The sequence below is a fragment of the Jaculus jaculus genome, chromosome 4, assembly GCF_020740685.1.
Source record: "Jaculus jaculus isolate mJacJac1 chromosome 4, mJacJac1.mat.Y.cur, whole genome shotgun sequence".
In the NCBI taxonomy this organism is placed as follows: Eukaryota; Metazoa; Chordata; class Mammalia; order Rodentia; family Dipodidae; genus Jaculus; species Jaculus jaculus.
In genome coordinates this window covers 32,900,346-32,923,744 of record NC_059105.1, presented here as the reverse complement: position 1 = coordinate 32,923,744, position 23,399 = coordinate 32,900,346, and the positions used below count along the sequence as shown (strand labels likewise).

The 23,399-nt window shown below is 40.9% G+C and overlaps 1 protein-coding gene across 1 annotated transcript in view; it reads left to right on the top strand.

Moving 5' to 3' along the window:
- The window catches only part of Cpo (carboxypeptidase O), a 111,890-nt gene extending 93,255 nt beyond the window's left edge, over nt 1-18,635 (top strand). The window contains exons 11-12 of the mRNA XM_045148361.1: nt 109-176; nt 18,470-18,635. Coding sequence (XP_045004296.1) covers nt 109-176; nt 18,470-18,635 — 234 coding nt within the window. The remainder of the gene's footprint in view (nt 1-108; nt 177-18,469) is intronic.
- Nucleotides 18,636-23,399: the final 4,764 nt, after the last annotated feature.

The window sequence follows — 23,399 nt, the reverse complement described above, 5'->3', positions numbered from 1 at the left end:
AGAGAGAGAGGATGAATTGACTCATTTTCTTCCCTTCCTCAGCCCCCTCCCATTAATTCAGTAATTTTGTAAGTCTCTGTAAGCATCTTAAATTCTCCCTCACAATAGGACAGACATCCTCAGCATCTGAGCAACAAGGAAATCAATAAAGACTTTGGAGGGGAGCAAGAAGAATGGTAAGTGGTAACAGCAATTATTCATTGCAAGCAATCTAACCCATTTTTAATTTAATTTGAAGTGCCATTATTTTGGGATTCCAAATGCTAAGGTCATTTTAATCATGCAGATCTCATGTCTTATTGAATTGTGGCAGAGAATTACGTTTTGCCTGTGACCCTGAGTTAGCAAGGACATGCTGGGCAAACACCCAAGGTGCTATGCATTCAATAATAATAATAATCTATACTTAAAGTTACCATGATGGCTATTAGCCATTGGCAACCTGATAAAAGGAGTGCCATCTCTTCAGACCCTATAACTGCTTGAATTAGCACTTTATGATGCAAAACAACATCAAATAAACTGTCTTTCTTATATCGGAGGCTGGAAGATGTAAGACAGACTACAGAACAAAGCTATAAAGTAACTAAATAAACAAAAGAAGTGAATGGAGGAGTGGGAAGAGGAACAAATAAAAGTTATCATATGATAAAGGGGAATCACCTCTCTTTCCTGGAAGGAAGAATGAACCAAGAATTATTTTGCTGTTCACCAAAAGAGAAAAAAACCATGATGCTCTATTTCCTAGAAAAGAGCAAATAAATATTTCTGTCTGCATTCTAGGTCTGTAGTCTCTATCCTAATAGCCATAACTTGCTGGATTCTATGATATGCAAGGAAGTTCACAAGCCTTTGCATACATTAGCATTATTTAATTTTTACCATAAAGACTAAAATATGTACTTTCCTCATCTTATAGATAAGAAAACCAAAGCTTTCAAAGGAATTATGTATGTAGTCTTGTTCAAAGCTATCATAAACAGAAAATGATAATTTTACCTAGAATTCTAAGCCCTCCCATTTTGTAATCTATACCACTAGCTTTTTCTTTCAAAAATTTGTGGAGATGCTTTGTTGGTGGTGGTGTTTGCTTATTTTAATAAAGAATACAATGGGCTGAGAATTAGTGTTTGTCTAGCATGCACAAGACCCTGGGTTCAATTTCTAGCATTAGAGAAAAAAAAGAAAAGAAAAAGAAAACTGCAGTGTGGCTGAATGTGATAGCTCGCTCACATCTGTAATCCCAATACTTGCAAGGCTAAGGTAGGATTTCCTCAAGTTCAAAAACAGCTTGGACTACATACTAAGTTCCAGGCCAGTGTGTTGGCTATAGAGTATGACTCTATTTCAAAACAAAACAAACACAAAAAGAACGCAAACATGGCTTTCCAAAATCTATTTTTATTGAGTTAAACAGCTTTCAGAGTTCTCAGAAAAGGCCTGGAGTGGTGGTTCATGCCTTTAATCCCAGCACTTGGGACACAAGGTAGGAGGATTGCTGTGAGTTCAAGGCCAGCCTGAGACTACATGGTGAATTCCAGGTCATCCTGGGCTAGGAACAAGATCCTACCTCAAAAAACAAAATAATAACAACAAAAAGTTGGGCTGGAGAGGGCTGGAGAGATGGCTTAGCGGTCAAGTGCTTGCCTGTGAAGCCTAAGGACCCCGGTTGGACTCCTTAGAACCCATTTAGGCCAGATGCACATGGTGGCTCATGTGTCTGGCGTTCATTTGCAGTGGATGCAGGCCCTGGTGTGCCCATTCTCTCTCTCTCTAATAAATAACTACAAATAAAATATTGTTGAAAAGTACTGAGCTACTAAATTATTTTTTCCCTCCCAATATTTAAGTTCAGTTTCAAAAGCACACCTAATTCAAATGGACCTATGTGCTCAGTTTGGAAAGCTGGATCTCCCCAGTTGTTCTTTCGCTTTCCCTTCATCCCTTCCTTCCTGCTCCCTCCCTTCTTTCTGTGCTAGGGATCAAAACTAGGGCCTTATGCATACTAGCAGACTAGGCATATCCCGAGGCTCCCAAGTATTTTTACAAGAATCTGCTCAGGAATGAAGATGGTCAAATGCTGGGTCCTTACTGTTTGTGTTAGGCCAGTTTGGGCTAGTAGGCTCTGTGAGTATGTTGAAACTAGCTTGTAACACTAAAAACCACTATTGGTCTTGTCATTGCCAGAAAGCTAGTTGCTTCTGAAGTAAGTATAACTAGTAATTTTGGTCACTATCCCATTTTACCAAACAGCCAAGATTAAGAAAACAGATCAAACAATACTAATTGGTAGAAAGATTTTTTAAAAAACTACTTTAAAAACATTAATTCCTCCAATTTTCCTTCTAGGGAATGAAGACACAGTCAATAATTCAAATGCCCCAGTAAAATGAGAAAGTATTATTGACCTGGAAGAGTACAGAGGTTGATTTATTTGCAAAAAAAAAAAAAAAAAATCCTCTTGCCACCTGCTCTGTGTAGAAATTATGTTAAGCTTCATGAGAAAACCGTCTCCTCCTTCTTCTCATACTCTGAACATGTGTGTGTGCTTCCAGTGAAGCCATGTTGGTTAAATATTTGAGATATCTTGCCATGTATCTCAAATCCTATCTATAAGGGAAACCAGTGGGATCAAGGCAGGTATTGGCAGGACTGGCTGACAACAAGCACATTTTGCAGGCAAGGCAGAATTTTCATAGACTTTACATATTTATTTATGATTTACAAGACTGGACAAATTAAATTACTCAGTGACGATTATAAAGTATGTTATCAGGGAAGCTCAGAAGGCCCAAGTGTTCACCATTACAATTCCTATGTTTAATCTCCACCTGAAATTGTTGTTCAAGGAAATTGCTTCCATCTTTGATCCAATCTATAAAGACTGTAGAATTTTCTCAAATTATTTTCAATGATTCAAATAAGAGGGCACTAAATTTAAGTTATGAATTTTTAAAATTCAATTTGAAAATCATAGTCATAATAAGCATTTTGATGCAAACTATCAATTCTATAAATGTCTCTTGGAATATTGTACAGCCTAGTCAACAATTATTACTTTTTGTGATCCATCTTCCTCTCCTTTCGACAACAGAATCCCAATTTCCTTCAGGAGAAGTATCTCTGACCTTCAGCATGTAGTCTGATTCAATATGTATGCGTAGCCTACCCTGCCTTTCCTAGGTGGATGGTAAAACAGTACAGCCGGGTCAATGGAGCTTAGCTTCCCTCTTGTACTCCTTGAGCAAGGTCCTCACCAATCCCCCTAGTGGAGCTTGATGAGATGGTTTGGCACATCTTGAAATGGAGAATCTACTTCTTTTATATTTCTCAGTCATTTCTGTTGCTCAGTTTCCTTTCAATTGTATGAGACACCCATACTTTACCCCTCACAGCCACACTTCCCACCACCCTTTTCAAATTCCAAATTTCAAATTCAAATTTTGCATAAATAAACTCAAATCCAATCCTGTTGCTTGCAACCAAGTACTCATATATGTTGTGTTACTGAAAAGGCTGAAATGAACTGGAAGCAATAATGACAAGACCAAGGTCTGAGTGAACAGGGCTGTGGATGACAATTGGAGTCATGCAAGCTTTGATCTCAGTATTGGGAGAAGAGGAATAAAGAATAAGACATGATACGATCTCTCAATGAGTCACCACGCCTGCTGAAGAAGGAGTGAGTAATGTTTAACCTTCTCTAGTGTTTGCCTTTTCGCATTCTGTACTCTGGACAGCAATCTCAGTATTCAAGCCAATCCTGGTATTTAAAAAAAAAAAAAACAAGCAGCATTTATTATTTAACAAAAAACAATAGTAGGTCTACATCAGATTTGCAATTGACATTTCCTATCATTGTTCCATGGGCAACTTTGGGAAATTATGAATGAAGTAAAGTTTGAATTCTGTATCCGACTACACCAATCGCTAAGCTTTGCAGACCCTAAATCTGTTTCCAAATTAGATCTTTCATTAGCTTTAATGTATTTTATAACCTGATTCAGACTCTGGGCTGCATTTTATAATTTGGGCTCATTCATAATTTACTCTTCAAGAAACTATTGTATGAATAACAGCTGGAGAAGATCATCCTGCGGCTCTGCTCTATGAATTGAGATGACAGCAAGTCACCACAGGCCTCCTCAGCTGTTCAGTAAGCTTCTTGGGTCACACGGTGTTTGAGATGATAAGGAAAGGAAGGGAATAAAGGGAAATAAAATTTATGGAATGCATTCTCTTCGCCAGACATTATGCTAGACATTTATTATTCCATTTTTTAACAGAAAGAAACTAAAGTTTTGAGATATTAAATAATTTTTGTTTGATGCGCAATTTATTGAAAATTAACCATATATCAACATTGTACTAAGCCATGAAGATACAACGATAACTAAGCCATTATAATAAATGACAGAGCTATGAGATAAAACCAGACATATCACTCCCCAAAGCACAGGCTATAACTAACATGTCTCTCATCCTACATCAAGGATCTTCTACAAAAATAAAACAAAGGAGCCAACATAGCCCTGTTCTTCAATGATTTGGTGTTAGTATAATGGGTTCTTTACATGGATATATACAATTGTTATTTTTTTAACTAAAGATAAATTTTTAAATGGGGAACATGGAAAGAATTAGATGTACACTTACCTGGTGAAAAAACATTGGACTTAGGAGGTAGGCAATACAATATCCTCATGTAAGCCAGCTTTTTGTCAATGTAATAAACAACTTAACAGAGGACAGAGATTTTGGTCCATGGTCACTTTTCCCTATTGTTGTGTGTCTGCAGTAAAGCAGGACATTATGATGAGGAGAGCAGGGCTGAGTAAAGATACTCATCTCATGGTGGCCAGGAAGGATATATATGGAGAGATAGAAGAAAAAGAAGGTACTTTTGTTTCTTCAGAGACTTCCCCAGAGACCTATTCCCTTCAATAAGTCAACTTCCTAGAGTTTTATCACCTACCAATAACCCATTGAATTATAAACGCATGAGTAGATCAATCATTTATGAGGTTAGGGCCTTCATGATCCAGTCATCTCTAAACACTGATACACTGGAAATGAAGCCCTCAACCGTGAGTCTTTAGGGGGCATTCCAGATTCAAACCATAATACTCGTGTACAAAGGCTTAACATGTATACAACACAGAAAGACGCATAGATTTCAAGACCATGTTGATTTAAAATAGTAAGAAGAAAGCATGATAATGTGGCAGGAGGAAAACAGTGGCAGTATTAGAATAAAGGGGACACACAGATCACAGAAAGAAGGAAAGCAGGAAGGAGCCCATTAGTTAGCTATTGTTAAAATAATGCAGCAGAATACTCTTTAGCATGTTAGTGGTTTACAAAAACAAATATTTATTTCTCACACATCTTATAGGTCAGCTGGGTGTTGGCTTTTCTGGCTGGAAATGTAGTTATAAGCTATAAATTGAATCCAGGACAGTCCCACATGTTTCTCATTCTTTTTAGACTAGAAGAAGCCTACATAAGCTCTGTTCTTCTGGTGAAAGGCAGTTGGTAGATGAAACCAACTATGCTAATGCAATGGCATTAATATTTCACTGGCCACAGCAAGTTATAGGGACAGAATATTGGGGATGGGTAGGGGATAGGGATATTGGGGAGTGAATTACACAAAAGTTAAGACAACATGAATCAGTTCCATAGAAACCCTTGTTCTGGCTAGCATTCTACAAGATATAACCACTAGTAAAGGGGATGCGGGTACAGTCCAGACAGAAGGTGGAAAAAGCTTAACCTTAAAATCATGGACTCTGGCCAGTAAATTCCAGGTCCAGAGTTGGATTGCTCTCCTCCTCAAGATGTTGACCAAGGAGACCCATGAAGTTCACAGAACAATGCAGGCAGGCCATTGCTCAAACACTTGATTCCCTGACAGAACTAAAAGGTAAGAGCCTATTGCTACAGACACCACTGGTTGTGGTCACAGGACATTGGAATATCATGCAGGAAACAAAAGGGAAATTATGTCTCTCCTGGCTAGCCCTCATGGTGCTGGAAGGTCCTGTGGGAGTCGCTAGAGGACAATATTTACCAACAGCATGAATATGCAGGAGATCCTGCAGACTATGAAATCAGTTAGCCAGACAAGAAGTACACCATTGTGCAAGAGTGGCATGCAGACTCTGAAGGTAACCAACTGCTCTCTGATTGGACATGAGGCCCACTCAGTGGGAGAGAACTCATACCTGGTACTGGAAACCAAGTCAGAATCCTTTGTTCAGGAAACTCAGACCTCAGAAAGAAGACTCCCCCTGCTCTCTGGAAGAGTTGAGCTTGAACACCAAAAAAAAAAAAAAAAAAAAAAAAATCTCTCAAATAGCTTTGCATACCTCCTTTAGCCCAAGCTGTTCTCACTCTTGGTTGGAGAATCTATTGTAAAGACAGTAGAGAAAGCAAAGGAGAACCAAGAGCTGTTGATAAGACAGCATGATACTTGACATCCCACCATGAGACATGCCACCTCTACCACATCTGCTGGAGTCCAGGAGAAATTTCAGAGGAAGCTGTGAGATGAATACTGCTCTTAACTGCTAGACTGACAACCAGTTCCAGGGAGATGGTGGAAGACATGGTGATCAATCAAAACCTATCAAAGCAGAAATCTAGAGGTTACAAAGAACTCAACACTAAATTGGACTGTCAACAGGCCTTCCATGGCTCAGGGAACATTGTGGGAAAGGGGGAAGAAAGATTGTAAGAACCACAGAGTAAGTAGAATATCTTGAGGCACAGTTGTCCCCCACACTACCCCACAGGGACTAACTGAGGCCTTCATGACCCCACAGAGAATTCTAGAACCCTACTGAAGATGGGTCCCAGAGTAAAGACAGCTGGGGTGAGGGGATAAAAGAGTATGACCTGTAAAGATATGTATATATCTTAACATATATATGATATATTAGTATATAAATATATATATTTAAGAAAATAAAAAGTTAGAAAAAACACATTATGTTCATTATGAAAATTTTCAATAAAAAGATTGAAACCAAAAGAAATGAACTTGCACAAGCAAATAATGGCAATAAATCATAAACTGAGGAGTATTATCCATGAATCCTGTATATCTAAGTTTCACAAAAGCAAGAACCAAATGCCAAACACTAGGAAGAGAAGGAAAGACCAAGCAAATGGGAAGTAAAGCACTGGAAGCAGCCATACAAGTAATCATTAGCCATCCCCGTGGTCATTACAGGGAACAAGAGGACCAAAGGAATGTGCTGGCCTCTTTACTTGAAACCTGTCAGTGTGTAGGGCTTTGGATAATTGTTGTTGGGTTTTTAACAAAGATAAGTGACACCCACCCTACTACATGTGCTATACTGTGCTTCTAAGTACTGTGGCCTCATGATCAAGAATGCTTAACGTTTTAAGCTCTAATGTTATATAGAATGAAATCCACTCTGGCTCTATTCTGGGTCACTTAATGTACTAAAGTCATTCCTTTGTCATTAGAAGTACAATTAGTATATAAGAAGGAAAATTACACAAGAAATTTACATGAGAACTATCAATAAAATATATCAAGTGGGGGCTGGAGAGAGATTGCTTAGTAGTTAAGGTGCTTGTCTTTGAAGCCTAAGGGCCATGGTTTGGTTCTCCATTACCCACCTAAGCCAGATGCACAAGAGGGCACATGCATTGGAGTTCATTTGCAGTAGCTAGAGGCCCTGGCATGCCCATTCTCTCTCTTTGTCTACCTCTCTGTCAAAAAGAAAAGAAAATAAAAAATATATTCATTGGAAAAAAATTTAGTGGATTACCACACATCCAAATTAAAGACTGACATTTATCCATAAACATATCACAAAAGTCCTGGGAAAAGATCTTAGCAAAGCAACATGGAATTGATATCTAAAACATACAAGGAATTTTACAAACAAGCAAGAAAAAGACAGGAAATCCAAAAGACAAAAATGGGCAAAGAATATGAACAGGCAATGGGCAGATGGGGGAGTTGAAACAGCTACCATATACATGAAAGATATACATCTTCATTAGTAATCAGAGAAATGCAAATTTCTTGTACAAAACGAGATGCCATTTTGTAAAATGCATCCACCAGATTGGCAAAAATTAGAAGGTGCTGGCAAGAATGTGGGGAAGTTTCATTTCCACTGGTGGTAAATTATAAATTGGTACAAACATTCTGTATCACAATCTGTGAGACAAAGTATGAGTATAGCTCACAACTCAGAAAATTTTCTATGGGATATATGCTATAAAAACTCTTTCTCAGATCCATCAGGAAACATGATCAAAGAGGATTATTATAGGATTGTTTATGGTACCATGAAGTCAGAAGCAATCTAATTATCTAGCAGTGAACTTAGATACCCTTACATGCTGACCAGGAAAATGAGTATGTAGAATGTGCTACATGGAAGAGACAGAAATGCTATGTATGTTGAAATGGTTTAAGGGACTCAGAAGCAGACACTAAATTCAGGTACTGAAAATGCATAGCTCTCAAAAACATGATTGTGGATAAAAAGTAAGGCAAAGAATGAGATTTATAGCATATTACCATCTTGATAGCTTTAAAAACACAGAAATGGCACCATGCAGTTATTGGACATAAACGTTTCTAGACTAAATCAACACACTGCAGGTAGATGAGAAAGATCTGTAAATCACAACAGAGAATGGGCTGATTAGAAGGAGCAGAGCACGTGGAGGCTAGAGACCCACTGGGAAATGTTTTCATGTGAAATGTGCCTGACAGGCTCACTTGCTTGAACACTTGGACACCACACCAGCTCATGCCACTGTTTTGGGAAAGCCCCTGGAAACGTTAGGAGGAGGAGCCTTGCTGAAAGAAGTGGGTCACTAAGGGAGGACCTTGAGGTTTTATAGCTCAGCTCCACTTCCTGCCTGCCTTCTGTTTCCTGACTATGAACTCAGAGTGACCCGCTGCCCCATACTGCTGCTTCCATAGCTGGAGCTGTTCTTGATACATCTTCCTCCCCACCATGGGCTCTACTCTCAAACTGTGAACCAAAATAAATCTCCCTCTCCTTATGTGGCTTTTGTCATGCATTTTGTCACAGCAATGAGAAAAGTAACAAAACAAAATGGGGCCTTGTAAGGACAACAGCTTTCCATGAATAGTCGCAATTCTTTGTAAGTAACCTGATAAAACAATTGCAGTTGAGTCCTGCTAACAATTCTGTGTACAGCTTTAAAAAGTGCTGGGATCAGGAACTATGTTTGCAAATTCCTCAAGAAGTCCAGCAGCAGCAAGCACACGAGAATTGGAGAAAACAAGGCCATTTATAGATTTTTCTTGGCTCCTCATTCATTTATATGCAGCAGTGGGACAGCTCTAATCTGCAAGGATATTCTATTGGTTTTAACAAGTCTGCTGCAGATGAGTGATTAAACAATGCCATTTGTGTAATTTCAGTTGTTTTCTTTTTGTTCTTACGCAGTGACCATCCTGTAAGGGCTAAACGCTCTATCAGATAACTACATTTCTGACCAAATAGCTGACTGCCAGGAAATGAGCAGACTGAAAACATTTCTTATACAAGTCAGGCAGCTCCAGATCTCTCTCTCTCCCTCCCTCCCTTCCTCTCTCCCTCTCTCCCTCTCTCCCTCTCTCTCTCTCTCTCTCTCTCTCTCTCTCTCTCTCTCTCTTTCTCAGACTCCTTTTTAAACAAACAGTGATATTAAGAAGGGCATGAACTAGGAGCAAGAGGAAGTTCAGACTGAGCATCCAAGGTGGCCCATCAAATAATTTTAATGAGACATCTTCCTACTCATTACAGGAAGCATTGGTGTAATGGGATGACATTTCCCTCTTTATTTGGAACCTGTTAATGTGCTGCTTATTAATAGAGATAAATAGGACTCATTCTACAAAATACTGCTATGATGTGGTTGTCTTCCAACCAGAACACCAACATGGCTAAGAATATCTAAGGCTTTGAAGTTTGGGGCTTTTTCTTTTCTCTTTTAATACTGAGGATCAAACCCAAGGACTCACATACACGAGGCAAGTGCTTTACCTCTGAGCTACCCCCACCCCCTGCTCTGGGGTTCTAACATAGAGTGCAAGGGGACTCTGTTAGGTCTAGCTCTGCTCTATTTTGGGTTGTTTAATGTACTAGTGCCAGCTCTTTGCCACTAGATGTATATTTAGCATATTGGGAAGAAAACCAAAAATAAGGATTTTTACATAGGAGCTAATCTGATAATTACATGGATATCTGAAAGCCAGGCAGAAAGGGATAGGGAAAACAATATAATTAAATAACTTGAATGAGGCAGAAAAAGTAGAGGAGCCTGCCCCTGAGACAGGTTTTTTGCATGTACTTTAACAAAGGAAGTATGAAGAAAAAATTGATAGAGAAGCCCACTTGCTCTCAGAAGACTGACGGCCATTTGTAATCCCAAACCTCCCTTTACCTAGCATTCAATTGCACAGAACACTCAATTTGTCCTACAAAGTGAAAATAGAACAATAAGAGTTAACAAGACTGGCAAGCTTCCAGGTCAATTCTTCCAGTTCCAGGGGCTTGGGAATGGAGATGAGCCATAAGAAATTTGGGATCCCTAAGAATGCTATTTGACAAATTCCAATTATTTTCAGTTACCTGATTTTGGTATCAGTGTAGCATTTCCATCTGCCAAAGTCTACCAAGGCACCAAATGATGCCTCCAAGCAGAGGGCATAATCTGCTCCAGGTCCCAGATGGTAAGGTTAAGGGGTTAAGTGAGTTGCCTCAGGCCACACATTTCATTTTGTGGTATCAGGTGCCAATATGGGATTATCGCTACAAGTCTCTGACTCTTTGTATAGCAAATAAACCTTTCCATGATAAAACACATTGTAAGGCATCTGCTGTTTATACAATATGAAAAACTCTTCTGTAATAGGCCTCTTGGGGTGAAACATTCACCCTCAAAGTTACCCAAAACACAGTCAGCTAGGGATCCCTCCAGAACAAGGAATTTTGTTGTGTTTATTCAGCAGCAAGTTTAGAAGGCTATTCAAAGTACTGGCATTTAAGAACTGGAATCAACCCGGAAGCCCATTGTTTGATGAATGGATAATGAAGATGTGGTACATATCCACAATGGAATTGTACTTAGCATTAGGGAAAATGATATAATGAAATTTATAGAAAAATTGATGGACATGGAACAGATCATACTAAGAAAACACAAAGGCATAGAAAGACAAATGTCACATGTTTTCCTTCATCTGTGTTTCCTAAACTGGAACAGCTTGAATTGCAGGCATACCTAACAAGCAACTCAACAGACAGATAAGAGGGATGTATGCATTTGGGGGAAAAACAGGAAAGTGGGGGTAAATATAAACAAAACCAAATTCAAAATGAATTGGTGCCATATAAGTCTTCCTCCTGGATAGAACATAAAAAGATATAGCCCTCAATAGGAACAGGGAGGAATCATCTGGTAAGAAGGCCCCTGGAGAGGTTGGGATGAAGCCTAACCCTAAAACATTTGGCTTTGGCTCGTAACTTCCAGTACCAGAAATTGGTTACAACCCACGTTGAGCTATTGATCAGAGAGACCCACAAGGTCCCCCAAACAAGACAGACTTCTGTCACAGCACTTGATTATCCATCTGAGGTAAAAAGCAAGACCCTATTGCTGAAGATACCACATGCTGCTGATGCAGAACATGGAGAGATCTGACTGAATCTGGAAGGAAGCCAGTTACCAGATAGTTAGCTCCTACAGTGCTGACAAACACTACATGAGCTGCTGGGGGAAAATGGCCAACAAGGTTGTGAGCAAGCAGGGGACACAGCTATATGAGAGGAACCAGCCTGAAAAGAGGGACATGCCTTTGCAATAGTGGTGCCCAGCCTAGGTGATTAATCAATCACTTTCTGATTGTCTAAGAGATCTGCTCAGTGGAATGGAACCCATGGCTCGAACTGGGCACCAAGTCAGAATAGTAGTCTTTGGCCAACGATGAAGCTACACCCATCAAAATATCTCTAAATTAATAAGACTTATCCCTTTTAACCTATCCTGATCTCACTTGGCATTGCAGAATCTGTTTTTCTTTTTTTTAGAAAGCAGTAAGACCTGTGGACAACCAAAATCTATCAAAAAGACAAGAAAAGATAGCTGACTTCCTGGAATGAGATGACCCACCTGTAGCACAGCAGCAAGGGCCCAGGTGAAACCACAGAGGAACTGGTAAGATGAGTAAGAGCGCTGCTCCCACTGCAAACCTGACAACTGGTGCCAGGATGATGCAGACAGACACTGAGGACACTCAAAATGCACCAAGGCAGAAACCCGGAAGCTGCTGAGAGCTCAACACTAAAGTAGTCCTAAAAACACACCCACCAAGGCTCAGAGAATTTTGCCAAAAGAGGGAGCAGATAGACTGTAAGAGCCACAGGGTGGGAGGGCATATCCAGAAGCATTTCTGCCCCCACACACAATGACAATGCTCTCAAAACTCATAACTCAGAACACCATGATGAATACCAGATATCTCACTAAGGAGGGCCCTTGAGGAGCAGAGCAGAAGGAAATGATGGTTACCAACATGTGTCTGTACAAAGTTTCTGCTTTAATAATAATAACAATGATAGTAATAATAATAAAAGAATGTAATAGCTGAGGGATAGGGAGGAGAGCTTTGGAATGTTGTCTTCTGGACACATAGTGGTGACTGCACTCATGACTTCACAGCAGCTGTCATTACCTGCACAAGACCTGTACAATATTGGGCCCATAAACATGTAATCATGAATGATGGGAAAGGGCAAAAAAAAAAATGACATCAAAATAGAGTATGAGCTAGGTGGACAGAAGAAGGTGTTCAATGGACAGGGGACTAGGGTGGGAGGACAAAAGAAAGTAATGAGAAAGGACGATAATCAAAATCCATTATGTATGTACATGAAATTTTTCAGTAAAAAGTTTTTTAAAAGAAAAAAAAAACATACCAGCATGGACTGGCAACAGGCCTTCCACATTATGAGCAAGGTTGTGACTGTCACAAGCAAACACACTGGTCCCTAAAAGGTACCCTGTGTCACTAAAGGAACTGACAGATGGTTTCCTATCCTGAGAAGGCAACATGATCGCAATGCAAGGAGTTCAGACCTAGGAAGTGGACTTGATTTTGTCTTTAAACTTCCCCTACTCTCTAGCTGAATGAACTAGAACCTCAAGTCTCATGGTCCTTGTCTGTAAAAGAGAGGAGGAATTGCTACTGGATAGGGTCTTTGTATGTTATGAGTTGAATGGTACTCCCACCCTCTTCCCCAAAGGTCCTAACCCCCAGTATCTCAGAATATGACCTTATTTAGAAACAGGTTCTTTTCAGGTGAGGTCATTTGGATGAGTCATATATATCCATTACACTAATAGAAAGGCAAAATAAGCTGTGAATACAGCTTGGTCATAGAGTATTAGCATGTGCAGGACCCTGGGTTCAAACCCCAGCACCACAATCACTTATTCACTCACTCACTCACTCACTAACCCATGCACTCAATCAATCAGCAAAACAGGGTTGGACATGTGCATAAGGAAGATAATGTAGAGACAAAGGTAGACGGTCCTATGTAAATGGAGGTTAAAGTAATAACTTAACAAGTTAAAAAAAAAAAAAATCAAAGATTGCTCCCAAGTCACCAGAAGCTAGGAAAAGGAATATAAAGATTTTTCTCCTGAATTTGGAAGAAAGAAATGGCCTTGCCATCTTTTTGACTTCAAAGTTATAGTTCCCAGAACTATGAGGCAATAAATCTGTTTATTCAGTTTATGGTACTAGATTACAGAAGCCTAGGAAATCAGTATATTGTCAATATTTGAAGCAATCATCTGGATAAAGCATAGAGCAGCTCCTCAATCAATTCATGTCCACTTTTACAGAGGAGTTATACCCTGGAATGCAGATAAATTCCATTCACTCTCTTTAATTTCACTGTGACCTGAGTGTTTCGCAAGCGGATGGGTCTTTGGAGCAGGTTTATTTTCTCTAGATATGTGCTAGAAATTATCAGGTCCCCTGGGGGATCTCTGGGTCAAGACTGAAGACGGAGCCAAAATTCCAAGTTCTTAACTAGAACTGAGGAAAGGCATTACAGAGACGTAAACTGCTATTGATTGGGAAGACCTGAGCTACTTTTCTTCAAGGGACACTAGGAAGATGTCAGGCCTTACTTAATCCCTCAGCCTGAGGCCCTCCTCTTGTCCACGGTTTGAGATTTTCCATCCCGCTTGCAGGATCAGCCTTGGCAAGGTCCTGAGACACTGTCGTCCCTAGAGGAGTGGGACTGCTTTGAGAAGCCCTAGTACAGTTCTGCAGTGCTGGGATGAACATCTAAACCAGGCACAGCTTAGGGGAGGAAGGGATTTATTTGAAGCTTACAGATCCAGAGGAAATTCCATCAATGGCAGAAGAAGCTGGCTCCCATTCATAAATATAAGCAGAAAAAGAAAAACCACAGGCAGCCAGCAAACACCAAAAGGAAGCAAGCACAAAACAGCAGTAATTACCCCCTCCTCCCAGCTGCCCTGCTCATTGCTCACAGCTCTCTGCATACTTCTGGGCTGAAATTTAGTTCCTCTCCCAAACACATCTTTGGGCTAGATCTCGGGATCTACCCCTGAGTGATTAACAGTCAGGCAGCTAAAGACCCAAGTTATAAACTTCAGTAAAACACCTGAGTCTATGGGGAACATACATTCAAACTACTATGGAAGCTATTTTATACAGTGACTGAGTCTCTGGGGCCTGGTGGGCATGAATTTCTCTAAGCTCTGGTTTCTACCTTTGAAAAATAGGCATGGTCAAAATCATACCCTATCCATAGGCTTGCTGAGTAGGTTGGTTGAGTTAGCCTAGCTGAAGCAGGGGTCTAACTAAAGCGAGGGATAGGTGTCAATGATCTTCCTTCTGCCATGTTCAGGGTTCCAGTTCCCATTTGTTCCCCAGCAGTAGAAGCTGGCTTCCTAACTGAAGACCTAAGCCTTTGTCTTAACAGCATTCTTATAGATTCTCTAGAACTAGGACCTGCACAAGACTTTCCTTGCATTCTTCCCCACTGTCAGGAAAGGAACCTGTCTGTGATTTCCCAAAGTCACCCTGATATTACTCACTTGCCAGCATGTCCAAGTGCTTTGAACTTTCTTCTCCTGCCCTCTCTCATGGTGTCATCTAATGATCCCCTCTGTCTTAACTTGTCCCTTAATGGCAACCCAAAGGGCTATTACCTGCTACAGCCAGCCAGAATAGACAAGAGTCATCTCTCAGGAGCTGGACTGTTCCTGAAAAAAATCTACTAGGATGTAAAGAAGCAGGCTTGATGCCACTAGTTTTGTTCCAGCTGCTTCTAGTGCAAGGAGCCACCTCTAATTATGAAATAAGATGATCCTGACCGCAAAATTACCTAAACATTAAAAATAAGTGGGGCTTACATGGGTTCTTGTCAATATCTATTTAATAATGGCAATCCCATCACCCATGATTTTGTAATAAAATCTTATTTTAAGCAGAATAAGACATTGACATCTGGAAGTAAGTTTCTTTCATTTTGTATTAGTCATTCTTTCTAACTACTTAAATGTGTGGTCTTTAACATCAATAACACATCACAAAAGTAAAAACATTTAACATATTCTGTCCCTCGTCCTCCCACATTTCTCATTGCTATGGCAAATATACCTAACAAAAGTAATTGAAGGAAGGAAGGAGGGTCTATTTGGGCTTAGTTTGAAACAATATAGCCCATCATGGTGGGAAAGGTATTATACAAGACAGCTTGTGGGATCATGTTTATTCCCTTTTCCCCTTTTAATTCAGTTTAGTTTTCCATTCCATGGGGTGCAGTGCCATGCCATTTGAGGTGTGTTTCCCCTCCTCAGTTAAACCTCTCTGGAAGTATCCTCACAGACATGCCCAGAGATACTCCTCCTAGGAGATTCCAAATCCAGTTAAGTTGACATTAAGGATTACTGCCACATATATGGTATTAAAGTCCCCCCAAATTACAGAGTTGATGGCAACATAAAATACCAGATATGTAGGAAGGAAAGGCTCTCTAGCTAATACTATTAGGTTCTAATTATATTGTAAATTATAATTAAACTAATTATGTTGTAAAACCTGAAAATGCATCACACAAATAATATAATTAAATCCTGATAATAAACTTATAAATTATATATTAATCTTACCTTTCTTTTACAGATGAAGAAACCAAGACACAGACCAGGTTAAGTAGCTTGACCAGGATTTAAAATCTACTGAGATTTCAACCTACGTCAAAGAGTGGAAGTTGCACACTTATTGGTTACGTCTGTAGTCATTGTGACCAAATACCTGAACAGATGCTTCTTAAGGGGTGGGGTGGGTTTATTTTGCTTACAGTTACAAGGGATACAATCCATTATGGCAGAGAACGCATGGAGCAGTAACATGACGTAGCTGGTCACACTGCATACATGATCAGGAAGCAGAGAGTGATGAATGCTGCTGTTTAGCTAGCTTTCTCTTTTTAAATTTTTTTAATTGACAACTTCTATAATTGTAGACAATAACCCATGGTAACTCCCTCTCTCTTCCCACTTTCCCCTTTGCAACTCTATTCTCCATCATATTCCCTCCCCCTCTCAATCAGTCTCTTTTATTTCGATGTCATCATCGTTTCCTCCTATTATGATGGTCTTGTGCAGGTAGCATCAGGTACTATGAGGTCATGGATATCCAGGCCATTTTGTGTCTAGAGGAGCACATTGTAAGGAGTCCTATTCTTTCTTTCACTCTTACATTCTTTCCACCACCTCTTCAGCAATGGACCCTGAGCCTTGAAAAGTGTGATAGAGATATTGCAGTGCTGAGCATTCCTCTGTCACTTCTTCTCAGCACCATGGTGCCTTCTGAGTCATCCCAAGGTCACTGCCATCTGAAAAGAGAAACTTCTCTAACCAAAAAAAGTGAGCGTAGCATTAATATATGGGTATGAACCTTAAGAGAAGTGCTTACTGGGCAGTTTGGTGAACACAGAATATACATTTAGGCAGACAACCACAGATGTTACACCTGTAGGGCTCATGAAGACCCCTGTTGTACGTTTTCAGTATCAGGCATGTATTGCCTCCCATGAGGCAGGCCACCAGTCTGATTAGAGAGCAGCTGGTTTCCCCTATAACAGATGTGCCACTGTTGCACCTGCTGGCTCATTTGGCCTGGCTGGCCAAATATAAGGATTGCAGTGTCCATTATTGAGTATCTCCACTGGTGCTTTCTCTCTCCCATTGAACTGCATGTAGCATAGATTTTTTTTTCCCAGCTTTCTGTCAGCTGGTCTACATGGAGGAGGTTTTCAGCTCAGCTCCAGCAGGGTTTCTCAGTGACCTTGCATCCCAAGTATGTGGAATCTTCAGCAATAGGGTCTTATCATCTATTCCTGGTGGGAACTCAAGAGCCTCAGCAATGGCCTGTAATGTTTTGGGGGCATCAATGACCTCCTTGGCCAACAACTCACTGGAAAGTATTCCATTCCTGGCACTGAAAATTTTCTAGTAACAATCTATGGCTTCTGGTTGTTCCATTGGACCCCAGCCCATGGAATGGTGCTGCCCACAGTCAGGGTGGTTCCTCCAACCTCAATTAACCCAATCTAGAAAATCTCACAGACAAAACATGCTCTGAGGTTTGTTTCCATGGTGATTCTAAATCTTGTCAAATTGACAAGTGAGATTAATCATCACACACACTAAGAAATGAAATTCTTCCCTTTCGTCCTTCTCCAGTTCATTTTGGTTCCTACAGCATGACAGTGTCCAACTAAGCATGCTCCTTCCAAACATATTCAGTGACATTTGCTTATGAGAGCCAGAGCCTGCAAACACTACCCTCATTGTCCCCAGCATAATGCAAAGTCACCATGGCCCTGCACATGAAGCAACAGGAGTTCTTTTTCATTTTCATTTTCATTAACTAACCTTGAGAGAGGCTAGCATGAGGAAAACACGAGAACTGGTTCTCCCAGCCAGCAGGCAGCCTGGTGGGTAGACAGAGACGGAATGTGACAGTTCATCCCTAAAGGAGATAGATCCTGAAAGGCAACATTTGGGAATTCCAAATATGTTCTTTGATGAAAATAAGAATGTTAGAGGAAACCTGCTGATTTTTTTTTTTTTTTTTTTTTTTTTAGGAATGTAGGCATGAAATCAGCAGCAAAATCTCTCCCACACAAGGGGGAAAAATAAAGAAAATGACTTTAGGAAGCTGAGTCTCCACTCTTGTTCCCGTTTCCTCCTCATAAATCTACCTCTAAAGCAATCTTCAGGGAATGAGATCGGTTGACTTCTCCCTGGCACTAACGGGAATTCCAATGACAGGCCAATTAGAACACACCCAGAACTGCCAGTAAAATGTGTCGCGGACTTGACTTTATTGGTTTCATAAAACAAGTGCAAGAAATCAGCGAGCTCAAGATCCTAGCCAAGATGTGAGTGTCTTCATGAAGGAGACTGAGACTACCGTGCGGGCTCCTGGCTCTGCACCCGATACCACCCAGCAGTACCAGCAACTCGTGATGGAGACTTCAGATTTCGTCTCTGCTTCCCTGGTTGCTTGACCTGTGCCATGCTAAGCTGAGTCTCAGTGCCCTGCCTGGCTAGTCAGTTTCAGGTGATGGCCCTTTTCTACCTTCCTCGGGCATACATAATTTAAGACCTGAGAGGAAGCACAAACATTTTGGTATGCAAGGGATAACCTTCATTCTTCAGCCACCTCCTACATTATACTCCTAGGTTGGTGTGTAAACCCAAGCATAAATTATCTTCACTTGTACTGACTCCCTGTTGCAAGTGCAGTGTGTGTGTGTGTGTGTGTGTGTGTGTGTGTGTGTGTCTGTCTGTCTGTCTGTCTGTCTGTGTCTGCTTATGTGGGAATGCATGAGCCCAGCATGCTTTTTATTCATCCTTTGTTTCCTCACAGGCTTCTGTTAGAGAAGCAAATAGAATGGAATGTTCTTCTCTAGCTCCGTCCCTCTCCCCCGGACAGGGGTGGACCAGTTAGTACCATGTCATCTCCTTCCCCCTCCTCCAGCCTTATCAGAGCAGTCAATGACTTGAGGACTGAAGAAGAAAGAGAAATTGCATGATTCGCCTAACCTCTGCAGTGCCGGGCTGCGCATGCGTCCCTCCAGGCCCCCTTGGGGTTTCCCCCAACCTGTGCTCGCAGGAGCCCTCCTGCAGCCGGGAGAGTCAAGCTGAATGTAGTTCAAAGCCAGGAATTGACCCTCCACCATCCACTCCCCCGGATGCGCCTTTATCCCCCACCGTGTTCGTTATCAGAAACAATCACTGACAGGAAGTAGCTGTCCAGAATAACAAGGACCGTACATCTGGCTCAGCTGTACTGCGCAGGCGCAAGGGCAAGCCTTCTTGGGCTTCAGCACAGCCAAGCACATTTGAAAATCCCCTTTGCAGATCCTGGAAATCATTGCCCTTGCCACTTCCTTGTAACCTGTAGAATCAATTCCTGTTTATTAGGTTGGAATTTCCTTTGGGGTACAGTTCAAAAAGGTGGAGAGAAAACTTGTGCTCAAGAGACTTGGGGCCTGGGAAGATGGCTCAGCGGATATTGTGACAGCTTGAGAGCCAGCACCCGCGTGAATAAATACCAGGCTGGCTGTGGTGGCCTGCAGTTGTAGAAGACACCAGGTCTAGCCAGACTAGCCAAATTAGTAAGCTCTGGGTTCAACTGAAAGACCCCGCCTCACTAAACAAATAGGGCAACGGAGGAAGATACCGAGCTCCAGCCTCTAAGGTGCCCCCACACGCGCACGCACACACCGCCTACACATTAAAAAAATAAAGTTGTCATGTTATCGTAATCTTTAACAATCCCAATGCTTGATTAGAAATATTTTATCACGTACTCATTCTCTTGTGTGCATTTTCTTGGCTTATAAGGCCTCACAGGGCTGTGCTGCTGTCAATATCAAAACAACAGCAATAAACACATGAGGCTGGAGAGGAGAAAGGGTGAGAAGTTGCGACTATTTAAACCACTGGAGGGGTTGGAAAACTGACTTACCAAAATAGCAATATCAAAAAAAAAAAAAAAAATCTGAAAAACAAATTCACCACCAAACAGTTTCTACTGCTCCATTTATTTCCACTAGTGTGTTATTAATAGAACGCCTAACAGCAGGGAGTAGGAAAATAAATGTATTCTCACTCACAAGGGAATGACTAAATGACTCACAAATGCAAAAATAAATAAATGGCTCCCTATGAAAATCTGAAACTGTATCACCCCAACCGAAACAACTAAGCTTTTTAACTGTAACCTAACATGTTAAATCCAATCAGTTTTATCTGAGGCCATAGATAGATCGAACAATCAATCTCCATTACCCTGGACACTTTTTCATCTTCATAGTGTGATTTTTCTTCCTCAGAGACAGTATAGTTCATTTCTGTGAGCCTTCCTCAGTTTAATGGCTGTTTGTCAGACCAAAAAAAAAAAAAAAAATCCCCTTCCTCTAGAGGGAACAAGGGAAAAATGGAGCAAAGGAAAAAGAAAGTTTAAGGACATGTCTTGAGACCATTATGCATAGCAGAGAGGAGGAGGGAAGGTGAGTAAAAGATAGCAGGTAGATAAATACTATGCATCCCAGCTTGTTTCAAATGTTATGTGAAGTGTTAACAGGTGCTTCCTCCTGACACTCTAAAGAGATCAGGTTTTATCTCCTTGATAATTTGTGAACAGGTAGGCCCTGAGGACCTGAATGAGGTCATGCCAATTAATTTACCAGTTGCTGCAGTCAGACAATAATGAAACTCTTAGCAACTATCCTGCAGCAATGGCACCTGCCCACCACTGTAAAGAGCTTTCCTGTGTAGTAGTTGTAGATGGCCTGGCCAGAGCTGTGATCCTGAAATCCCCAGGCTGAGGATGTACACTGAACTCCCACTATCTCATCCAGGATCCTTTGTTTCGAAAGCAGAGCAAGGAGGAAAAAAAAAAAAAAAAAAAATTCATTGGTCCAAAAGCTGAGGACTGGGTCTAAACTCTGTAGATGGGATGAATTGGCTCTTTCGAATCATCTGTTGATGGAGGCTAATAAACTTCATCTTCTAGCTTTACCCAGCTTGACTGCACTGTAAACGCATAGCCCTTGTTGCAAAGCTCTTTATAACCGGGCTGCCGTCACCAACAGATACACATAGTTGTTTCACTCGTAGTGTTGAACGGGAACTGACACACCAAAGGTAGCTGAGCAAGAATCATGGCAATGTCTGAGGCCAAGAGTCCTTCAAAATTGCTTTCCTGAAGACAGACTGAATAAATGCAACAACCAGGAGAGAAATCAAGAAAACATTATAAAAAAGAAAACATATTTTTGGTGAGAAAAGTTACCACAGCAATTTTCAACTGTAAACATTTCAGTTGGAGCCAACATCTATCACACAAAACCTGTCCTAGCTGTCCCTTGTTATATTGGATACTTTGGAAGATTCATAAAAATCTGAGAAAAATGAGTGTATCCTTATTCTCAAGGAAACTGAGATGCATTTTGAGAGAGGGGAGGATAGAGACAGAGAGAGAGATAGAGAGAGGGACCCACATGAACAGCAGACGATGAATGGAATACAAATACTTATGGTGTCATATATTCGTGGCTATAGGCTTTCTTCAAAGAGCTCTGACAGTGTATTTGGATAAATAAAACCATAGAAATAAAGGAAGGAACAGGGTAGGGAAGAGGGCAAGAAGGAATCACCCAGACTGAGAAGGAACCAGAGATCAAAAACCAGCCATATATACTAGGAAGTACAGAGGTGTGGTTAATATACAACAGCTCCCCCATACCTAAGGTCTCACTGTCATATGGGCTCAGGTATGTGCTGCTGAACCATGCCCTGAGTGAAACACTATGGAAATGATCCATTCCTAAGTTTTAAGTCGTGCTTGTTCTGAGTAGTGCAATGACATCTCACACAGTCTTGCCTCATCTGAACTGAACCACACTGTGCATGTCACCCTCCCACTAGCCCCTTAGTATCTGTGTCAGTTCAGAGTGAGTGACCTGTATATCAAAATATCCCTCATTTTACTTACTAATGATTCCAAACCACAAGGGATGTGTGGCTGTCAGTTCTATTACAGTAAATTGCTTTTGTGTTTTAGTATCATTAGTTACTGTTGAAATCTCTTACTCTTCCTAATTTATAAATTAGACCTTATTGTGGATATATGTGTACCAGAAGTATAGCATGTGCAGTGTGAGTGTATAACGTCCCCCATGGCCTCTTGTATCTGTGATTGAGCCTCATACTTGAGTCCCAGGTGGTGGAGCCTTTGGGAGGTGGAGCCTTGCTGCAGGAGGTGTTGCCGGGGATGGATCGTGAGGTTTATTACTCTAGCCCCAGTGGGACTTCACCAGTGAGCTGATTCTGCTTCTTCCTCCCTGCTGGAGTGACAAGATCTGACACGCAGCTTTCTGCTCATGCTAATCTGGAGATGTGATGCCCAGCTCTCTGCCAGGCTTTCCCTGTAGTAATGAAACCTCCCCCTCAAAACTATAAGACAAAAATAAGCCCTTTCCTTCCATAAGTTGCTTCTGGTCTGGTGTTGCTGGTATACCAGTAACAAGATGGTAACTAGTACAGCTGGGTACTATGTGTGGTTTCCAGAACCTACCTGGTGCTTTGGAATGTCTTCCTGTCTGTTAAGGGAGAACTCGTATACACCTTGAACTTTTCCACCTGTTGATTCTCTGGTGGAGTACACTTTACTCAAAATTTCACATGCATCATTTATTTCTATTTAAAGTGAAAATGTTATATGTTGTGCTTTTTATTGCTTATATACTCCTTCTCTCATCCAGGGAAGTTGTCTACCAAAAATTAGTGCTAGCTCAAGAGAGGCTCTCTACAAATGTGGGAAGGAATTAAGGTTAGAAGGGAGGGAAGGAAAGAAAGAGAAAGAGAGGAAGGGAGGGAGGGAGAGAGAGAGAAGATAGAGTTAGTTGCTGGCATAGAAACTGCCTATTGGAGGTGTATGTCTGGTTAGAGCCATGGGCAGAGCAGAGATAGAGCTGTGTTCTCAAGTCACTACACACCAGTGGCAGTGTTAGCAGACCTGCACCTCCAGAAATGATTTGCAGAGCTAACATTATTGGTAATGTCAGCAGTGACCATATATTTCTCATTGGAGGATATCAATTCTCCGTTTTCCTAATTGATTCCCGTAACATAGATACCCTGAGTGCTGTATACAGCTCACTGATTGCTGGGCAAACATTATTGAAGTGTCAATATTTGTTCTTTTCCTAGAGCATCATTGTCGAAAAGACTGCAATTCATTTGGGGACACGTCTCTTATA